The 19,945-nt window shown below is 40.5% G+C and overlaps 1 protein-coding gene across 1 annotated transcript in view; it reads left to right on the top strand.

Moving 5' to 3' along the window:
- Nucleotides 1-19,945, top strand: part of kif26ba (kinesin family member 26Ba) — an 81,947-nt gene that overhangs the window by 9,706 nt on the left and 52,296 nt on the right. Inside the window, 1 exon segment of the mRNA XM_034529528.1 lies at nt 18,343-19,041. Coding sequence (XP_034385419.1) covers nt 18,343-19,041 — 699 coding nt within the window.

Genomic DNA, 19,945 nt, shown 5'->3' with positions numbered 1-19,945 from the left:
CGAGTAAACAGCTGCTTCAAAAGTAAATCAGCTCTGTGAGGTTTGCTCATATATTTGTTCTGGATGTTGATGTTTGAATGTGAACTAATGTATATAAAAGAAGAGATGAAGTCATCAAGATAGATGAAACTGAAGCTTCAGTGTCTAGAAGGAAAGGGATCAAGTTGTTTTCTGTTCAAACAAATACATGCAGCTTCCTGCAGCTTTGTTGCAGTGCTTGTGTCAGTTTGCAAAAGATTCCCAAAGTTTGAAAGATTGCATTACATAATGCTATACATCGCTATATGAATGCTCAACTAAAGAAGATTAAAGTTAATCTGTATTTGTTTTACTATGTCCTTATGAACAATGTGATTTTGTAAAAATGGTTTTACATTTTTTTAATGGTGTATCTCAAATTGGAGCAGAACTGTTTTTAGTATTGAAATGGAAGCTGAAAAGAGAGTTATGGATAGAAAGAAAAAGAAGGAAAGATGAGCATGTGGGAAGAGATGGCGTAGTTTTGTTTACAAAGGAGCAGTGGCCTCGTTCACACTCTTCTTCTGTGCGTGTTTTTGTGAGTGCCTACTGTGACAGCAGAGTTACCTTTTAGGGTCAAAGTTAGAGCCAGGGCTCTGCCAGTCAGTCGTTCATGTTTTAAATGTACTGTCATGGCATTCCTGTTCTAAATACACTGCACTGCAGGGCTGCAAATGTGTGTGTGCGTGTGTGTGTGTCTGTGTGTGTGTATGAGGGGCCGTTTAGGCCATAACTATTGAGACACTCTCACACGCACTGAGACACTCTCACACGCACTATTGAGACACTCTCACACGCACTACTGAAACACTTACACACATACTAATGAAACACTCGTACATTTACTATTGAAACGCTTGTACACTCACTACTGAAATTACTTGTGAGACGCTTGCACATCCTCATGTAAGAGCATACATACATATAACTGAAAACAGATAGATACGTATACATGTTTCACTTGTATGCATGTAAGCATTTCATATGTATGTGTATATGACACAGAAGTATATATGTATGCGTGTGTTTCTCATATGTATGCGTAAGAGTATTTACAGAGTATTTATGTATGTGTAAGTGTTTCAGTAGTGAGTGTACAAGTGTTTCATTAGTATGTGTGTAAGTGTTTCAGTAGTGAGTGTGAGAGTGTCTCAATAGTTATGGCCTAAACGGCCCCTCATATGTGTGTGCGTGTGCGTGTGCGTGTTTGTACATTACTAGCTTAACTATATAGGCGAAGGACTGTTTCATGCCAAATATAGGTTGAGAAGAGAATTGTGTGTGTGTATTTTAAGCAGCACTGTGGATCTATTGTATCAGAGCATTGTAAAGGGCAGGAGGTGAAACAAGAACAAGGATGACATTTAAGCTGCAGTTTCTAGTCCGGCTGCATTGCAGACTTCACTGAAATATAGTGGTATTACTGTAGTATTCTTTTTAAATAAAGCTATATTTATATTTTTGATTTAGCTTATCATTATGAGCTAAATGTTGAATGCACAATATGGCTATAGAATAATGACACAGTCTGCTTTTAGATCGGTTCCCTATAAGCCTCGCTTTCACTACGTTGTCCTGGCTGCCAACGAGTACGATCTCCTGGAAGAATAAAGGCTCAATCGCAGCACAAGGCTGTGGAAAACAAAATCCAGTATGTCCTGTGCATTGTGGCCAACTATTTCCAATCAAAGTAACAAGAACTAACTCCAAGTGCTAAAAGTAGCCAGATGACGCCATACGGTCCTTTGCATATTGACATCCTCACACATGTATTTCCCAAAAGCTTAAAAGTGGTTCTGGTTGGCCTACTTTCTGCAGTCTGTGGCTACTACAGGTTATATGGTTCTGCAACACTGTGTGTTTGTATAGTTTGTTTCAGTATCTGAGTAAAGTACACTGATATTAAAGAGGCTACAGAAGAAATTCAGAGCAAATCTATAATTGAGGGATGAACCAGCAGTTAGCAGCAAATAGAGCCGACAGAGCAGCAGAGTTTACCGGAGGGGAAACCTGGGCGTGATGCCTCCACAACAACGCCGTGGGTCAGGACAGCGTTATCAGCCGTGGGTCAGGACAGCTTTATCAGTGGTAATTGTTGTATTAGTGCAGTTCAGAGTGGCAGTGATCAATAACAAGTGGGCCACACATACAGATACACACATGCCCTATTGTCGTCCTGGCTATCAAAACAAAGAACAGAGCAGCTCGAATTACAACACACAAAACAGGAGTGACTTTACTCGCTGCCCACTATATGTTTACAAAGCAAATAGTTATTTGCTGCTAAAGTAATGTCATATAAAGAACCTTTGACACACATCTTTAACATTTCATGGCCAGGCTCTCTTTCTTTTCATTTCTCCTCAATCCTTCACCCTGTACTAACTGAATAACATACATATCCTTCACTTTCTCTGAATGCTTATCAACCATCTCAGTTCAGCAGAAATCTGTCATTATTCTTACCAGTTTATCACCAAGACGGAGGAAGGTGAAAGAAAGAGAGGGAAGAAAGAGATAGGAAATAGTGAAAATATTGGCTATGTATAGGTGCAAGACACAGATGGAAAGAGATTGTATGTGTGTGTGTGGGGGGGGGGGGGGGGGGGTGAGAGAGAGAGAGAGATAGACAGAGAGAGAGAGAGAGAATTAAATTGGCTGTTTGTTCCCAGGCTGTGCTTCAATCAGACACAGAGAATAGCCTCTAGCCGTTAAACTTTCCAATTACCTTGAGCAGATGGAGCCTCTGGGGCTCGATTTAGAGGGTTTCGAAATGGTTGTTGTTGTTTACTGTTGTCTGCTATTGGACTGTATACCATGCTACATCGGTGTCAGAGAGGGGCTCATACTAAAGCAGACCGCTCCTCTTTAATCTTTACCCCTATATCTTTGTATCGCTTTTAACCCTTTATTCCGTCTTACTGAATCTCCTTTGGTATCTGACGAAGCATAAGTAATATCTGACTGATCACATCTTCTGGATCAGTAGCAGTCAAGCAGTTCAATGCAAGCTGGTAGGCGGATGGTTAACATGTGGAATCCAGGTCTGATGTCCATGTGAAAGCTGGAGGAATATGTCTCCCCTCCCTCAAAAACAACTGTGCTCTTGAGCAAGACTCCTAAACCTCAGCAGCTCCCTTTGAGGAGCCCAGCGGCCAACATTGGAGCACTGTGGTCACTTTACGGAGCTCCCATGTATGAATGAGTGCTACTGTGTGATTTATGAAGACTGGAAAAGAGCAAAGACGCTCTGTTGACTTTCATGGATATAGGACTGTTAAAAAACTGTTTTAGTTTTTAGAGGCTTGCAGGATGATTCGAGCACACATGAGGAGGTTCAGGGTTATGTTAAAGCACATAAAAGCTCTTTGTACTGGCCTCAGGGAACCACCGCACAAATTGGTTTAAAGTCATGGACAAACATGGATTACACGGTTTGTTTATTTAAATATCTGCTTTTTAAAGTTAGTGTTTTATGTCAAAAACTCACATTAATAGTCTGTGACAATATTAGGTTTAATATACATGCAGATTTAACAGGTAGTCATGATGTTCTGATATCAATATATATTTTAAGCAACATACTGTGTAACAGATGAGGTCAGGGAAGATTTCTCTTGTTTTTTAGTGATGATCTAACACATGTTAATGATGGTGAACATTGTAAACATTATACCCTGCTTCACATCAGCGTCGTCAGCATTATGAGCATGTAAGCATGCTTGTATATGACTTTGTCTTGAAGCCCTGATGAGCTTAAGTAGCCTTACAGAGCCACTAGCATGGCTGTAAACTCTTGTCTGTCAATAGCCATTTAGCTTTTTATGATTTTTCTTCATTAAGGAATTATGCATTAAATATTGGACAAAAAAGGGTGGTGTGAGTTGCACGAATGGTTCCATACGGGAATGAGACCGGAGAATGTGCACTTATATGGTACGTATCCTAATCACGTCATTGGTGCGCTCTAATGATCATAATTCTTTCAACTACTAGATCGACGACAATATTTCATTCATAGCTGTCAGATGTAGACTCGCACACACACCCTGGCACGTTTTTATTTATTTTCCCATTGAATTCTGTAGTATTCATGGTTGATGTAGCGTACCACCTTTTTGTCTAATGCTGAGCCAGGAAAAAACGGACTGAGTTATTATTTTTGAGGTTGTGCTGTTGTGTGTTTAAGGATAAACATATTTCTGTACACACACTTATCACCTGTTTGTGTGCGCACATTGCGTGGGAGTTGTTGGGCAGATCTTTACCTTCAGTTCCTCCTCAGTGAGCCTCACTAACCTTGCGATGTAAGGATACCGGAGGGAAGAACAGATGCATGGTGGAAAAAAAGAGGAGGAAAAGAAGGGAGCAGGGGAGGAGTGAGGGAGTGTGTGTGTGTGTTCGTGTGGGATACGCCAAGATGGATTGCCCAACGCAATAGGCAATTTATCACTGTCAGAGAGAGAGAGAGGAAGAGAGAGTAGGGAGAGAAAAGAGAGGGAGGGTGATGGATAAAGAAAAGAGAGGAAAGGATGGAGGACTCTGGTGAAGACAGAAGAAGAATTAGGTGGAGGACAAACAGTCACTGAATCATATACTTTATGTACAATCAGATACACTCTTACAACAGGTACATTCTCTGGAAAGGATGGACACAGATCAGGAACAACTTTAAAGTATCGGCAGTAGTTTTTGTATTTTACGATGCTGTTCCTGTGTAGCACATTTAGTAAAGTACAGTATGTTGGGCAGTACTAAGGTATAGATCCTTCAAACACTTCTCAGATGTCTCACTGGTAATAATTAGAATAATTAGGAATTAGTCATTTTTGTCTTAAGCCCTGATATAAATGGACAACCCGATTACAGTAGGTGAAGGGGAACAGGCCTTTCAGAGCCTATTCAGACAAATAATAGATGACTGTAGATTACTTGAATTGTAGATAACTGACCCTTGAAATATTATTTGTTCAATCAAACATTATATTTAGATATTTTTGAGACAATTGAAGGAACAACACATAAGTTGTATTTTTACTGTGAGTATGGTGTTACAGGATTACCGTGCAGAGCCACCTGTACCGCCTGCACTATGTAAAAACACACATGTAGAATACCTTTTCTCTTAAATTACTCGCAATGAAGCAAACTTCCTCATCTATATTCAGGCCAAGGGCGTAGGTTTGCATATGGTCCATAGGGACTAGTCACGACCAACATTTTGGGAAAGACACAATTGTCCCCACCAATATTTTGTTAATTTGAAAAAATAATTGTGCACAATTATATTTGCAAACTCATTCGTATATTATCTATATTATGTTCATCGCCCAGAAGAGTGAACAATACATTTCCACGTTTTCCAATGCGAGACAAGATGCTGTCATCTAATTGGCTGAAGTGTCAGAGTGAGAAACACCGTGGATCGTAACTTGCAGAAAGAGAGCTGGCAATAGTCACGTTAATCTACTAAATACAACAGGAGTTAAGAAAGCCTCATATTAGTATTTTGTTTGGTCTCAGCATTGATATTGTTGACCCTGTTGTGCTTTGTAGATAGGAAAATGACACCAAAAACGAAAAGAGATATCCAAAGTTTGTTCACCACCCAGAGGGTCGTTGTTAGTTAGCTGGTAGCAGGCTAACTACCCACACAGTGCAAACCTGCATCCTGTTGAGATGCATTCAGGTAACTCAGAAATCAGGTTGAGGAAGCAGCAGCTGGACCATCAGGGCTTCAGGTGAGGTCTTACTCTTGGCATTTTGTTAAGAATTACCATTTTACCATGCAATAGCAATGAAACTGAAGGACGTTTGGGGAATCTGACTTTATGTCAGCACTTTTGGATTGTGTATTATGTGATGTTGAATAAAAAAAAAAACTGGACCTATTACCTAAATATTCTAAATTGCTTTCAAAATAAATACATATACTACTCACATAAGGTCTACATTCATTCATTAAGGCATTATTTTGAAATGCATTCAGGAAGCAGCAGCTGGACCATCAGGGCTTCAGGTGAGGTCTTACATTGATTCTGTATTGAGGTGTATTATCATGGCTGACAGTGTAAACATTGTCTACCTGTTTTATGTGAATTATTATTATTATTATTATTATGTTTAAAACATGCATGTGCAGACTAGGCTAAGGTTTTCTTTTGCTTTGGGAACAGTCAGCTTGAGTGACAGTAACCGTCAAGGAAGTGAGTGTAGCAGTGTTCTGGACATGAGGAGTGAACCATACCATCCTGACCTTAAATTCATCAGAGTACAACAACTTCAGCACAAGAAGTTACGGTTTCAGGCAAAGGGGGCTGGCAGTGTCCCTACCAATGCTGAGACCAAACCTACGCCCTTGATTCAGGCGCCAGGCAACTGGCTAATTGGCAGCTAGCTAACACACTGAAGTAGATTGTTTCCACATTTGTGGCTTAATTTACAGTGCAGCTCTGATGCAGATGGTGCACTAATTTAAAAACAGGCAGCATACTTCATTTACAGTCAGGCACCACCATGGATAGATAGCTACATTAAAAACAGTCACTGGTTCCAACTTCCATATACAAAAACAGGTATTCATTTTAAACAACTATTTCATTTACAGCTGGGCACTGATGGCCAGCTAATAAAAAACAGGCTCCCTTCCAGCAAGCTAGCTCATTTACAGCATGGCAGGGCGCTGCTCTGTAGATTCATAGCTCAGGCTGTTAATGGGAAGGCAGCATATATATATTTGTATACACAGTATACACACAGACCGACCGACAAACAAAGCATGAATAAAAAAGCATAACACACACAGAGAGAGAGAGAGAGAGACACTTACTTGACCGATCTGTCCATAGCATCTGTTTCTCGTATTTTGTATCCTCTTTGATTGGGTTTAACATCCCACTACACACTCATCTTTATCAAGCAATGCTATTTCTGTATATGTGTTTCCAGGGAGGAAAAGACAACTTCATGGAGCAGAATGGTTGATGAACACTTAACCCGAGATAATCCCGGGCAACACTCAGACAGCCAATTATGTGTGGTTGTCAATCCCGAACAGTGGCTGTATGAATGTGGCCTCTAGCAGGCTGCAGACCGAAGTATGTCACAAACATGGTTTGAGGAAGCGCTTCAAAGACTCTCTGAAGGCTTCTTTCAAAGACCTCCACAATGACCCTGCTTCATGAGAGTTGCATTCAAAGAACTGACATTTCAAAGGGTATTATGACGATCTATGAAGATCATCAAAGCATGTGCAGCCACTGTCTCATCCTCTGAGTGAACCAACCCTGCTGTTCTGTACTCGTTGCAAATGAGAGTAAGACACACTCTCACTCGGAGCTCGTCAAATACAGACGAACTTTGACACTCTAGGTACCCCTCTGGCATTATTTTTAGACGTGGCAGTTTCCTGTTACTGTTAACATGCATCGTGATGTTTCAAAATAAACTTCCGTCTTCACAAGAGGTTAAATTTAGGCAACAAAACCACATAGTTAGGTTTAAGAAAAGAGCAAGGTTAAATATATTTGACTGACTAACAACTCATGTGACTAGCGAGTAATAAACCAGTCAAATGGCTTGCGACTCACGTGAGTCCCACGTTAATGAAACTAACGACTGACGTGACAAAATGTCGGCATTTACTTTTTGTTTTGCTCGGGACATGACTACCCGTCTCCCGGGGGAAACCTCTATGTTTGTTTGACCCCTCACATCTATATCCCCACCTTCCCTGTGTGGACTATCTCGCTCTCTGTAGCAGGTCAGTTGCTCTGAGCGTCTCATAATGACGTGGGTGGGTTTACATTGGGGTTAGTTGAAAGTGCGATGCGTCGTATCGGATGCAGAGGGGCACTGACAGAGAGTCGCAATTTAAATAGTGGGGAGGGAGACCGGATTGGAGCTAGCCTCGGCATGTGGTGAAGACAGTCCTCTTAAATCAAGGAGAGTTGTAATGATGGTGGAGAAGCACCTTCACACAAAAACTATTTATTCTCAATACGGTGGAGAAACACAGAAATATGTTTCATGCTGCTCGATTAAGTTGTTTGTGCATTTTGTATTTCATTCATTATTTACTACAGTGGTTTATGGAATCTCCTGCAATACTGCATAATTACCTGCCATGCCGGTGGAAAATTGGCTTAAAAATTTAGAAAGAGAATATCAGAGGGCGATCAAATAGCACAAAAACATCTCGTGGGTGTTATCACATCTGACACTTGTATTATTACTGACTGATAGTATGAGGCTGTACCACAACATTATGCAGGGCACACATGCTGCGCCTGTATACAAATATGTATACACAAACACATTTTAAATCTCCAGTCATAATGCAGCAGGTCATTTACATTCCTCATAGCTAGTTAGTTGTGTATGCTAATTCATTGTTGCACTGCTGTGGCAACACAAACATTCTAATGTGTTTTGCTCTCTTATCAATATAGCATGTCAACATCGCAAGGGAGAGTGTGCACATGAACACAGACGAAAGTGTGTGAGTGTGCGTGTGCAGGTTACCATTCTGTCCTAACCAATCTAACTCCAACACCCATTAGTGGATCATAGGAAGGAATGGCTAATTAAAACGGTGATTAAAGGAGACATACCTCAGTGGGAAGAGGGGAGGTTTAGGCATTTTTTAATTTTTAATTTAAACCTTTATTTAACCAGATGAGTCCCATTAAGATTAAAAATCTATTTTTCGAGGGTGACCTGGCCAAGACAGTAATACATGAGTGAAAGACAGAGAGAGAGGAAAACTATTGGATGAGTTGTTTATCACTGACGGGAAACAGATGATACATTCTGGGGAGGCAGTGGTTGGTTTCCTTAATGTTTAGACTCTCACTAACATGACAAGTGTCAACGAGAAATAGTTAATGAGTTATTAAAAGGGGTTCCTATCGGCCACAGATAACCCAGACCATAGGAACTTCTGCTGAGAGCAATGAAACCTCCCACAATAATCTATGGTTGTGTATTTAATATAGACAGGGCAGTGCATCACAACAGCTTACAATATGTACTGTGTCGGTATTAATTATAGATGGTCGAACAACCAATGGTCGAACAACCAATGTCGGCACAATTTAATTGCACAACAGCAATGACGTAATTAACGGCACAGATACATTTCCCCAAGTTGTGTATTTTAATTTTTCCGATGAGCACACTATATAGTCCTCTATATAGTCCACACCATAGAACTCTCTAGATAGTGAGTAGGGAGTAGTGAATGAGTGAATGATATCGGACAGAGCCCATTAAAACCGGTTCATGAGTTTGGCCATAGTACGGGAATCTATGAATCTTTTCGTCAGTGAGTCAGCGTGCACAATGCCGGGGTCTCCAAGTGGCATGCAGCTATCATTAATGTTAATAAATACATCTGTGTTTTTCATACAGTGACATGTCAAAATATCTGCTGTGAAAAAAAAGTTTATTGGCATGAACAAAAACACACAGATTCAATGCCAGTCGCTCAACATCTGTGCCGAATTTCAGTGAAAACTGTGGACATTTTTGTGGACTGACCAAACAACAGCTGTAGAGATGCCGGTCACAGTTAAAAACGTGCAAGTTCTTAAGATAAGACATGCAAGATGAGCCATCCCATATGTGGTTTACTCTGAAGGTGCGCTTAGTCAATCATCAAGGGCTTGATTGAACACACATGAATCCAATTGCCAGAAGGTCAAGTTATTACGAATACACAAGAACAATACAAATCCGTAGCATTTACACATTTCCATACACATACACACGTTCGATTTCAGAACATGAAACCAACTTTCTAATCTCAGTTTCCCTTTGTCCATCCTTCATTTTCTGTCTGTCTCTCTCCTTTTATTTCAGTATGGCCACACTTTTATAATTGAGGCTAAATAATGTGGTCATGCTTTAATCAAGATGTATAGGGTCAATATCATCACAGATTCATTGTTGCTTATATCATTTACCATTGGTTCCTGTTTTCGACATTCCTTCTCCCAAAGAGTTTATATTTAATGGAAAATAATTGTTAAGTTACAATTGTTAAGATGGTGATTTGAATATGAAATTGCAACTGTGCACATGACCTACTGACAATAAGCCTGTGACTGCAGTGTTGGTTAGTAAATCAAAGCTATAGCGTGTTGTGGTGAATTATGTGTCCCCAGCTGATGACAGTTTGACTGAGAGCCGCAATAAATCAAAAGTGGAAAAGGCTGCTCTTAAAGCTCTATTACCTGAATAATGTCTTCGTCATTTATAAACAAGATGCTTCTTCACTTTGATCAATTCCACATAAGATGTTAAAAGTTTAAAGACTCTAAAATGTAATGGGCAGGTTGTCAGATGAAAGCCTGTGTGTGTGTGAAGCTTTTATTATTCATGCAATTTTAACCAGTTGTTTCCAGATGTGTTGATGTCTCGAGCGGACAGAATCTCATTTGTCCAGTATATTACATACTTTAATGTCGTAGCTGGACATGGGTGCATGACGAGTACCTAATACGTCCTGAGAGAGTGACAGAAACACCAAAAGAGAGAGAGACGGTGACAGACAGAGTGTGTTTTGGGAGAGATAGTGAGAGAGACCTGTGCATGACCTCTGTCAGTGGAACATTTGTCCAATATGTCTGCACATCCATATGTTTGGTGTGTGTGTGATTCATTTATAACCTCTGTGCTATTGACCTTGCTCTTGCACAGACATCAGACTCAATCATTCTCACACACACACACACACACAGACACACACCACCATCATCATCAGTATCATCGCACACTATCATTCTCCATCATGAGACCAATGTGCATGATCATGAGCCACCATCACACTCAAAATCTATAGTATTTATTATCACATATAGTGTCTTTCGGTTGGTTTCCATTTTTCATTCTTCGTCATTTTCTTATAATTCTGTCACACTCCTGCCTTCTGCTGAGTGTGTGTGTGCCTGTGTCCTTCAGACCGCCTGTATCTCTTCTGTATGAATTCACTGATCCCAGACCTGCCGAGGAATACTCACTCACTCACTCACACTCACACACACACACACTCGCTAAATTGTCATTCTGGGAATCTATGCATCTTGCAATTTTCTACTGAATAAGTACGTGTTCCTCCTCTCCGCTCTAATCAAGAATACGACTTTTCTCTCTCAGTCTTTCCTTTCTCGCTGATCTGCCATCGTCTTCCTCATTAGGCAACAAACCTGTGCTAAATATAGACAAAATCAAAATAGGGAATGACAAAGGTTTAATCATAATGCAAGGTGGGTTGCAATTCACACAGTTCAGTGTCAAAATGTGCTGACACACATGCACGCTCACACACCAAAACAACAGTAATGGACAAAGGAAGCGGTCTTTTCTTATCGAATAACAGTAATAGCATCCTTCTGTCCCGAGCTCACGAAGAGATGCTGAGCTTAGACGTTGTCTTCGTCTCTTTGCTTTCTCTTTCTCTGGCACTCACTTTTTCTGTCTGTCTCTGTCTCTCTCTCTCTTTCTCTCTCACACACACAGCTAAAGGTTCACAGTGATGCATTTATATCAAACCACAATATTATTAAACTGTGTTAAAATACAAATAATTTGGTCTTAAATCTGATATATATATATATATATATATATATATATATATATAAAATATAATACAAATAGATTGCCAAATTAAACTCTTTACGTGTGGGGGGGGGGGGGGTATGTGTGTGTGTGTGTGTGTGTGTGTGTGTGGACGGACCAGGGTAATGTAAACAAACTCAAAGCTTTACTGTTTTACTGAAAGATGAGCTGGAAAATGGAGCATTAAGGGGAAGATAAATACAGACATAGGCTCAAAAGGAGGGCACAGATAGAGAGAGAGAGAGAGAGAGAGAGAAAGAAAGAGTGTGTGTGTTATATTTATTCTTACCCGATATCAGCAAAAACTCCATCTCTCTTCCCACACACTCCACTCTGTTTCTCCCTCCTCCAAAACCTGTTCAAAACACAGCTCTCCTTTTCCTCTTCATTTTAATCAGGCAGCTTGGCTGCTCCCCAAATCTCGGCTAATTTAGAACAACAAGGCCCTCATCTCAAGGACCGTACACCATGTCCACTTAATTGCTCTTTGGTCGCCAGTCTGGTGGGCCTGTGTGTTTGAGTGTAGGCACATACAGAGGGCTGAAGAAGCCAGGAGAGATTAAATGTTCCCTTTTCTAAAGAAATTCTGGAAATATCTGACTTTCCAATTCCTTCCAAATCAGGACTACTATTTGGCATTAATTGGAGGATTCACAATGTATTTATACTGCTTTATCTTATGTATCTATCTTTTATAATAACATACATTAACAGTAAGTAAAATGGGACTCTCTTGCACTGGTTGTAAACTGTACACTGCATTTGGAGCAAGAAGATGAGATGTTTTTTTGGAACTAAAACAATAAACAAGGACTTAAAAAGAACTAATTAAAGTTGGGACTTATATTAAGGATAATTTTTATTTTCCGTCATCATACTTTTTACTTTTTACATAGCTCTTTATTGAAAAAGCAACACTAACATTGGATTCTTACAGTAAAATCATCTATAAAATACACATTTATAACCCCTTCTACACAATACACTTGTGTATCTTTGGGTTCCAACTGTGATCCACATTTTCTACCATAATACGACTCAACCTACTGATTCCCTTTTAAATCTTTACACACAGACCTGTTGGGCTGCTGCTAGTTTATAAAGCACTTAATGGCTTAGGTCCTAAATACATTTGTGATCTGCTGCTACCTTATGAACCATCCCGACCCCTCAGGTCGTCTGGACTGGTCTACTTTCTGTTCCAAGAGTCAGAACTAAACACGGGGAAGCAGCGTTCAGTCTTCTGCTCCACACATCAGGAACAAGGTCCCTTAAAGCTGCAGGTCTGCTGAGACCCTCAGCTCCTTTAAATCCAGATTGAAGACTTTTCTGTTTGCTGTTGCCTTTAATTGAACCAGATTCAAAGATATCAATCAATTTCTGCAACTGGATTGCAACTTTTATTCTATTTCTTGCTTGTTGACTGTTTTAAATGTTTTAATGAATGTTCTTAATTGTTGTTAATTGTTGTTTTCTTTTGCATTATGTTTTGATTCTTTTAATGGTTTCATGTAAAGCACTTTGAATTGCCTTGTTGTTGAAATGTGCTTTACAAATAAACTTGCCTTGCCTTGGGCTTACGAGTCTATAAGTGCACATATTGCAGCGCCCGTCTCTGGTTTCTATCGGACATTATCTCTCCGATTCCCATGGGTAAGTGTAAGTGGCCAGTGGGATTTGACATGACATTACATACTTTTAGTGCAGCTACAATAAAGTTCCCTAGAAGAGCAATTTTCTGCCATCTACATTAAGGCTTTTAGTGTCAGCTTTAAATGGAGAGAAACAGACTCTTTCTAGAGGGAACATTTCTGTCGCACAGGAAGAATTCCTTTAGAGCCCTGCAAACTGTTTTGTCATCATTATCACTGGCATTACTGATCATTACTGCTCCCCCCCTTAGTGTGAAAAGACACAATTATTGTAACCAGTAGAAAAGGTGTCATGACCCCTCGGCAAAGCACAATTATTAAACATACAGTGAAAAATGTAATAGATGCATTGATAAATAGTGTCAGCATTTTAATTCTGCCTCTACCTCAGCTCTCTTTTTTTCCAGTCTGCCTCCAGAGAGAGAGAGAGAGAGAGACACACACACACACACACACACACACACACACACACACACACACACACACACACACACACACACACACACACACACATAACCACTGATCAAAGAAGTTCTCAGATCATATACTTATGTAAAAGTACTAATACAAAAGTGTAAAAACAGTGTTACAAGAAAAAAAATCCTACTAAAGTAAAAGTACATGAAAATTATTCGTAATATTTATTATTAGTAATATAATTATGACACTGGTAATGTTTCGGTTTCTGTGTCACTTTGTTAAACACCTCCTCCACCTGCAATTGTGCTGCTTCATGGGAAGAGTGTGAATATAACTGCCACAGCCCACAAAATCCTTCTTCTTTGCAAGCTCAGCAGACAGCTTGGCGAAGTGGTTCTGCAAAGACTGGACGCTGGCTGCGTCAATCACCGAGTCCTGGAACAAAGACTGCAGTGTCTTTTTGCAGCAGAACCTCTTCTACAGGTCTTTCAATAGAGCCCTGTACACTTTCTTGGTGCTCTTGAAGTCCGGGCAGAAGCCTTCGGTGACGGCGAGTACACTCATCGTCTCTTTGTGTGTGGGAGATCTACTCTTCTTCACTGCGGTTAGATTTCTGGAGAGCGTTACACTCGGTCATCAGTCTGGCTGTGAGCGCGGTGAAGAGCAACTGGAGCCGGTTCTTACTTTCTGCAGAAACATCGGCAGACTCCGTAGGCGTTTGAGTTTGGTTCATGGTGACCTCAGAATTGTTTGTCTGGTGTATCTTTCTCAGATACGGTACTATACTTCTTCCATCTTGTAGTATCTTGGATTGTGAAAATATGGAACGTGGTCCATGCCTAGTACTCATTATTCATCATTTCTGTCATATTCATTGAATGTGTTTATGTAACTCTGTTCATTCTGTACACATGACATCTATTGCTTCTTCCATCCGGGGAGAGGGATCCTCCTCTGTTGCTCTCCTGAAGGTTTCTTCCCTTTTTTTCCATGAAAGGTTTTTTGGGGAGTTTTTCCTGATCCGATGTGAGGTCCTGGGACAGGGATGTCGTATGTGTACAGATTGTAAAGCCCTCTGAGGCAAATTTGTAATTTGTGATTCTGGGCCATACAAAATAAACTAAATTGAATTGTATATGATAAGTACTTCAGTGGTCTTCAGTAGAATGTGCAATGAGGTCTGAACCTGAATGTGATTTCTACACTGTGCCTTTTATGCCCATCATGGGATCTCACACACACACACACACACACACACACACACACACACACACACACACACACACACACACACACACGTTAGGAAGGAGCTCAAACCTTGGCGACGAACCACTCAGTTCGTCGCCAAGGTTTGAGCTCCTGTGTGTGTGTGTGTGTGTGTGTGTGTGTGTATCTTGTGGTTTTGTGGTTTGTTGACATAACCTAGCAGGCAGCCCTCTCATTGAGAGGCTTTACTATTAAATGAAATATTGCTTTGTGTGGACACATACAGACGGTGTATTGATTGAGGAAAGCGTACAGGCTTGTTATTGATAGTGGCTTATTTGTGTGTGGCAGACACATATTATATTCACTCTCTTTTTCTCTCATTACATTATGAGCATTTGGACCCCCAAGGAGGCTGACCACACACACACACACACACACACACACACACACACACACACACACACACACACATATATATCTACAGTTCAGTAGACGTCTGGGAGAAAATTAAAATGTGTGAAGCTGTTTTTTCACTGTAGAAGAAGTCAAAGAATCCATTGATTATATAAAACAAGAACGTTGCCTGTTCAGTCACTCATATCAATATGTCCCAGTGCTGTTTTTCCGTCTTCCCTGTCAATCATCTGTCTCTCTATCGTAATGTCTGATTATCTAAATCTGCCGAGAGATAACCCGTGTCCATCACCATGCCTATTGATCAGACGCACATACATGCTTCATCTCTATAAATCATGTATTGATTAAGCTTCACTAAACAAAGAGTGCCTTTCCATCCCTTTGATTGGTACTGTACATGCGCAGCCTCTTCCCTGCACCATGCACCAGTATTCAAATAAAAGCCCCAGTATGTTGAACAACTGGCAAGAGTGATGTATTTACTGTTCTACTAGTACGGATGGACATGTGTAATTGGTGTTTTTATCCTAGTATTTATATATTGCATTGAAAATGCAGCTGCAAAAGAAGATGGTGAATGTAATGGCTCTGTTTTTGAGATGCAGAAGCACTCGGTAATAGCGGTCATTCAAGAGAAAAGCAGTTTTAGAATACGGAGGAATGTTCAAAGAATAACGTGAATTGATAGAAAAGTGTCACTTTTTATTCTTGTGGACACTGTCTTTACTGTCTAACCTAAAAAAGTTAAAATAGCATGAAATGATTTTTACATGTAACCATACCCTCAGTTTGCTGTATCTATCATTTGTGCAGAAAAGAGCGAGGGCCTACAAAGAGACATGGCCTTAGTGTTATAGAAGAGGTAGGCTGGTTGAAAGCAGGAAGATAATTACAGTTATTAAGTGAGTTGGCACCATCTACCGCAGATGTTTTGATGACGTATAAGCACACGCTCGCTGAGAATACCTTAACGCTACACCTACACTGACAATTGGCCCACAACGTCATTTAAATCCTACTATGAGTCTCAAGGGCCGCGAGTAAAGTCTGACTTTTATAAGGAGAAGCTTTCTTTTTAACGACCTTTTAGTAAATAAAGTGCTTATTGCCTTGTGGAAAAAACAGAGAAAATATTTTTCAACAGCGTCAAATGAGCTTTAGACAGATGTGTATCAGGGTGTGTTTGTGGGTTTTGCTTGTTAACTTTAATATTTAGAACAGAGTCGTGGCAGGAGACCTCGAGCTTTGCTCTGTGCGAGTGGCTCCAATTAGTCTGGGAAAACACAGGCACACTACACACATCACACATACCTGTACACGCACATGCATGCATGCGTACAGGTACAGATAACAGAGCAAACAAGTTGGACACATTTCCGAATTTCCGCACACAAGAGAGCACAGAGATTGCTCACACACACGCACGCACACAACTTCACCAGCCAAACACGGACAGAGACAGAGGGAAACACACAGTGGACCAACACAAGGAGAGAAAAGAGAGAGAGCATTATACACTATGTATTTCTTTTTGTAATTATTTGATCATTATTGTATCCAAATGAAAGAGAAGATTGCATTTGTGATCTGTGTCACACTTTAAAAAATATATTTAAAAGACTTTCTTGAATGTTGATATTTGCCCATTCAGGGGAAGCAGTTATCCTGGCAGTTTGACAACAGAGAAAGGGCATTTGCCAAAGTTAAAACAGTCTCCCACATTCACATTAAACTCACTGCAGCTTCACATTGACTGTTGTGTTAAAAGTCCGTCCCAGTGGTGGCACACATAAGTGGAGGTGGTGAAAGTGGAACAGTTGTAGCTGTGGGAGTGTGTAGACGCTGTTTGAGCCTGAAAAGAGTTGACCATGAAATCTTGATGAAGAAAAGCACGAGAAAGGTTGACACTGTGACCACTCTTATAATACTACAAATCACTTACACATGATCTTACATTTTGTGCAGCCTCTATAGTCCATTATTTGGGCAGTTGGCCTGTGCACGTAAGAGGTCCTTTTTCTGATCGCTTTTTTCTCTCCAGACTGTTGTCAGAGAAACACGGTCTTCAGTTTAAACTTGCATAAAGTACAGCTTATCAGCTGTTATCTGAATCAGAACCAAGTCATTTTGGGGCGAACCTCATACATGTAGCATTTTGAAATACAAAGGTTCGCTTTCTTAGATTTATGATAAAAGAGTGATTTTAGGAATATGACTATAGAACAGGACATGCAGGTTATTGAGAAATCATTATGATCGGTTGGTGTTATTATAACAACTATTTCATAATAAAGAGTTACATGTACTAATATATGTTAAAAAATGCACAACAACAACAATATAGTTTGAGATACTGTGAGTAAATAGAAATAAACTCAACTAAAAGACTGTTAAAAGACCAACTGTTAAAAGACCAACCAAAAAAATGTAATGTATTTAAAAAACCTTTTTAAAAGGTAGGGTTGGTAATCTTCTTCAACATTTTGTGGGATGTATTCTTTTTTAATTCTCATTCCAGTAGTTTTTATTTACCATTTTATGGGAAAAAAAATGTAATTTAGCTAGAAATTGATGGCCAAGCAATTAATTAATTTATTATTCCTGTATGAATAATTAGATTTAGTATTTTAGGTATTATTTGCACCAAGAGGTTTTACAGATGTTTAAAAAGTGCAAAGTCACATCATGCACTAATCTCACACAATATCACGCCGTACTGTTGAAAAATGCTGAGAAGGTAAGAAGGGAGAGGAATAAAGAGTGTGTACGTGTGTGTGTCACTCTACACATCTTCCCCCAGGCTAGAAGGCAATGAATGTTTCTTGAATTTTCTATAAATATTCATAGTCATGATTTGTTCACATGCCTATCATTTCTTCTCCTCTCCTCTCCTCTCCTCTCAATTTTCTTACATACATGCTCAAAATGTGCTGCTCTCTCTCGCTTACTCTCATTCAATCATCCAGACATCTGTCTAAATCTTGGCTTTCTGTGTCTCTCCTTTCAGGACCCCTCCTTCTCTCTCCTCCTTCATGATAAGCTTCAGGTGCCCAACAGTTCTCGGCGGGCGTGGAACGAACGTGATAGTCGCTGTGATGTCTGTGCCACTCACCTCACGCAGCTCAAGCAGGAAGCCGTGCGAATGGTCCTCACTCTCGACCAGTGGGATTTGTCTCCCCCCTCTTCGCCTCCGGCCCTCTTTGGAAGATATGGATCTCAAGGACCTACGGGTCCAATCGGAGCATCTGGAGCACCAGGAGGTCCTGGTTCACGGGAGTGGATTCCTGCTTTTCTTCCTTCCTCTTCCTCTTCAGCTGGTGCTGCCGTTTCACACTCGTCCTCCCAGTCACCTTCCCCAAGTCCCAGCCAGACCCCAACGCCCAGCCCGAGCCACGGACCATCCAACCCCAGCCATGGGAGTCCCTCGGTGGGACAAACATCCGGCTGTGCTCCCACAAACCCACAACCTCAAGGTCCAGGTCACAGATTGGGGTCCAAGCCCAGTTCCCTGGGGCTTGGAGGTGGGGTGGACAGAAGGAATGGGTCCCCCAGTTCAGGAAAAGCTGTTGCCCAACCAGTGACTGGAGTAAACAGCACTGGCAATAATAGTGTTAATGGAAGTGGAGCAGTACTGAGTACAACAGCTCTGCAGGCCCATCAGCACCTGAACCGAACTAATGGAGGAGTTACACTCTATCCGTACCAGGTAAGCTACCTGTAGAGGTGTGTGTGTGTGTGTGTGTGTGGGCGGGGGAAATTACATTTTTGGGTGAAGAGTTTGTTTAAGGTTTGGGTAAGGGTTAAGAATAGGGTAAGGGTTACAATTAAGGCTGGTCGCAGGTATGGTTAGGGTAAACTCTGGAAAATGTATGTAATTTATGTAATGTAAAATATGACTGTGTGTGGGTGACGCATACAATCTGTATAGCTACTTCTCCCACAAGGACAGTGCAAATATTACCATGGAAACTGAATATATTAATTCTGGTCTCATACGATTACAACAAATGGTAACCGGCGAGCAGGCATTTATCTTTCGATATGAGTTTGACAGGCAGGACAGGAACAACATTTTAATTTTTCAGCTTGTAGCTGCCTTCTGTAATGTGACCTTGATAGCTATCAACCACTGACGATACCTGAGATAATGTGTTCACGATAAACATACAGGCTCCTATCCTCTATTCTAGTCTCCTGTAGACAAGTACTGCCATATGGTCTGTAGTGCTTTATACATATATTCCAGTTGAAGTGCTCATTTAAGCGACTGACTGAAAACAAGCTTTCCTTTGTAGCTTGCAGGAATCAATTAAAATCTAAAACTGCAAAGAGTTGTTTTCTCCCAAAAGAGCTCCCCATTAAGACACAATAATCGACTTAGAATTATTGGATTCGATAACCATCTGTTATCGAGGGGGAAGCTAAATATCCTTTTCAGCTGCAGCGAGGTAAGACATGAACTCCGATTGAGTCAAGGCGACACAAACAGCACAAATGAGTCAAACTGAAAATGAAGATAAAAGAAGAGATTTTTGGAGAAGACAGGAAGAGAGGGATCATGAGTAGACAAGAGGGGAAGATGGTAGGTGGGAGAAAAGCCTCAGGTGATG

The sequence above is a fragment of the Cyclopterus lumpus genome, chromosome 3 (genome assembly GCF_009769545.1).
Source record: "Cyclopterus lumpus isolate fCycLum1 chromosome 3, fCycLum1.pri, whole genome shotgun sequence".
Lineage (NCBI taxonomy): Eukaryota > Metazoa > Chordata > Actinopteri > Perciformes > Cyclopteridae > Cyclopterus > Cyclopterus lumpus.
This window is presented reverse-complemented; position numbering and strand designations above follow the sequence as displayed.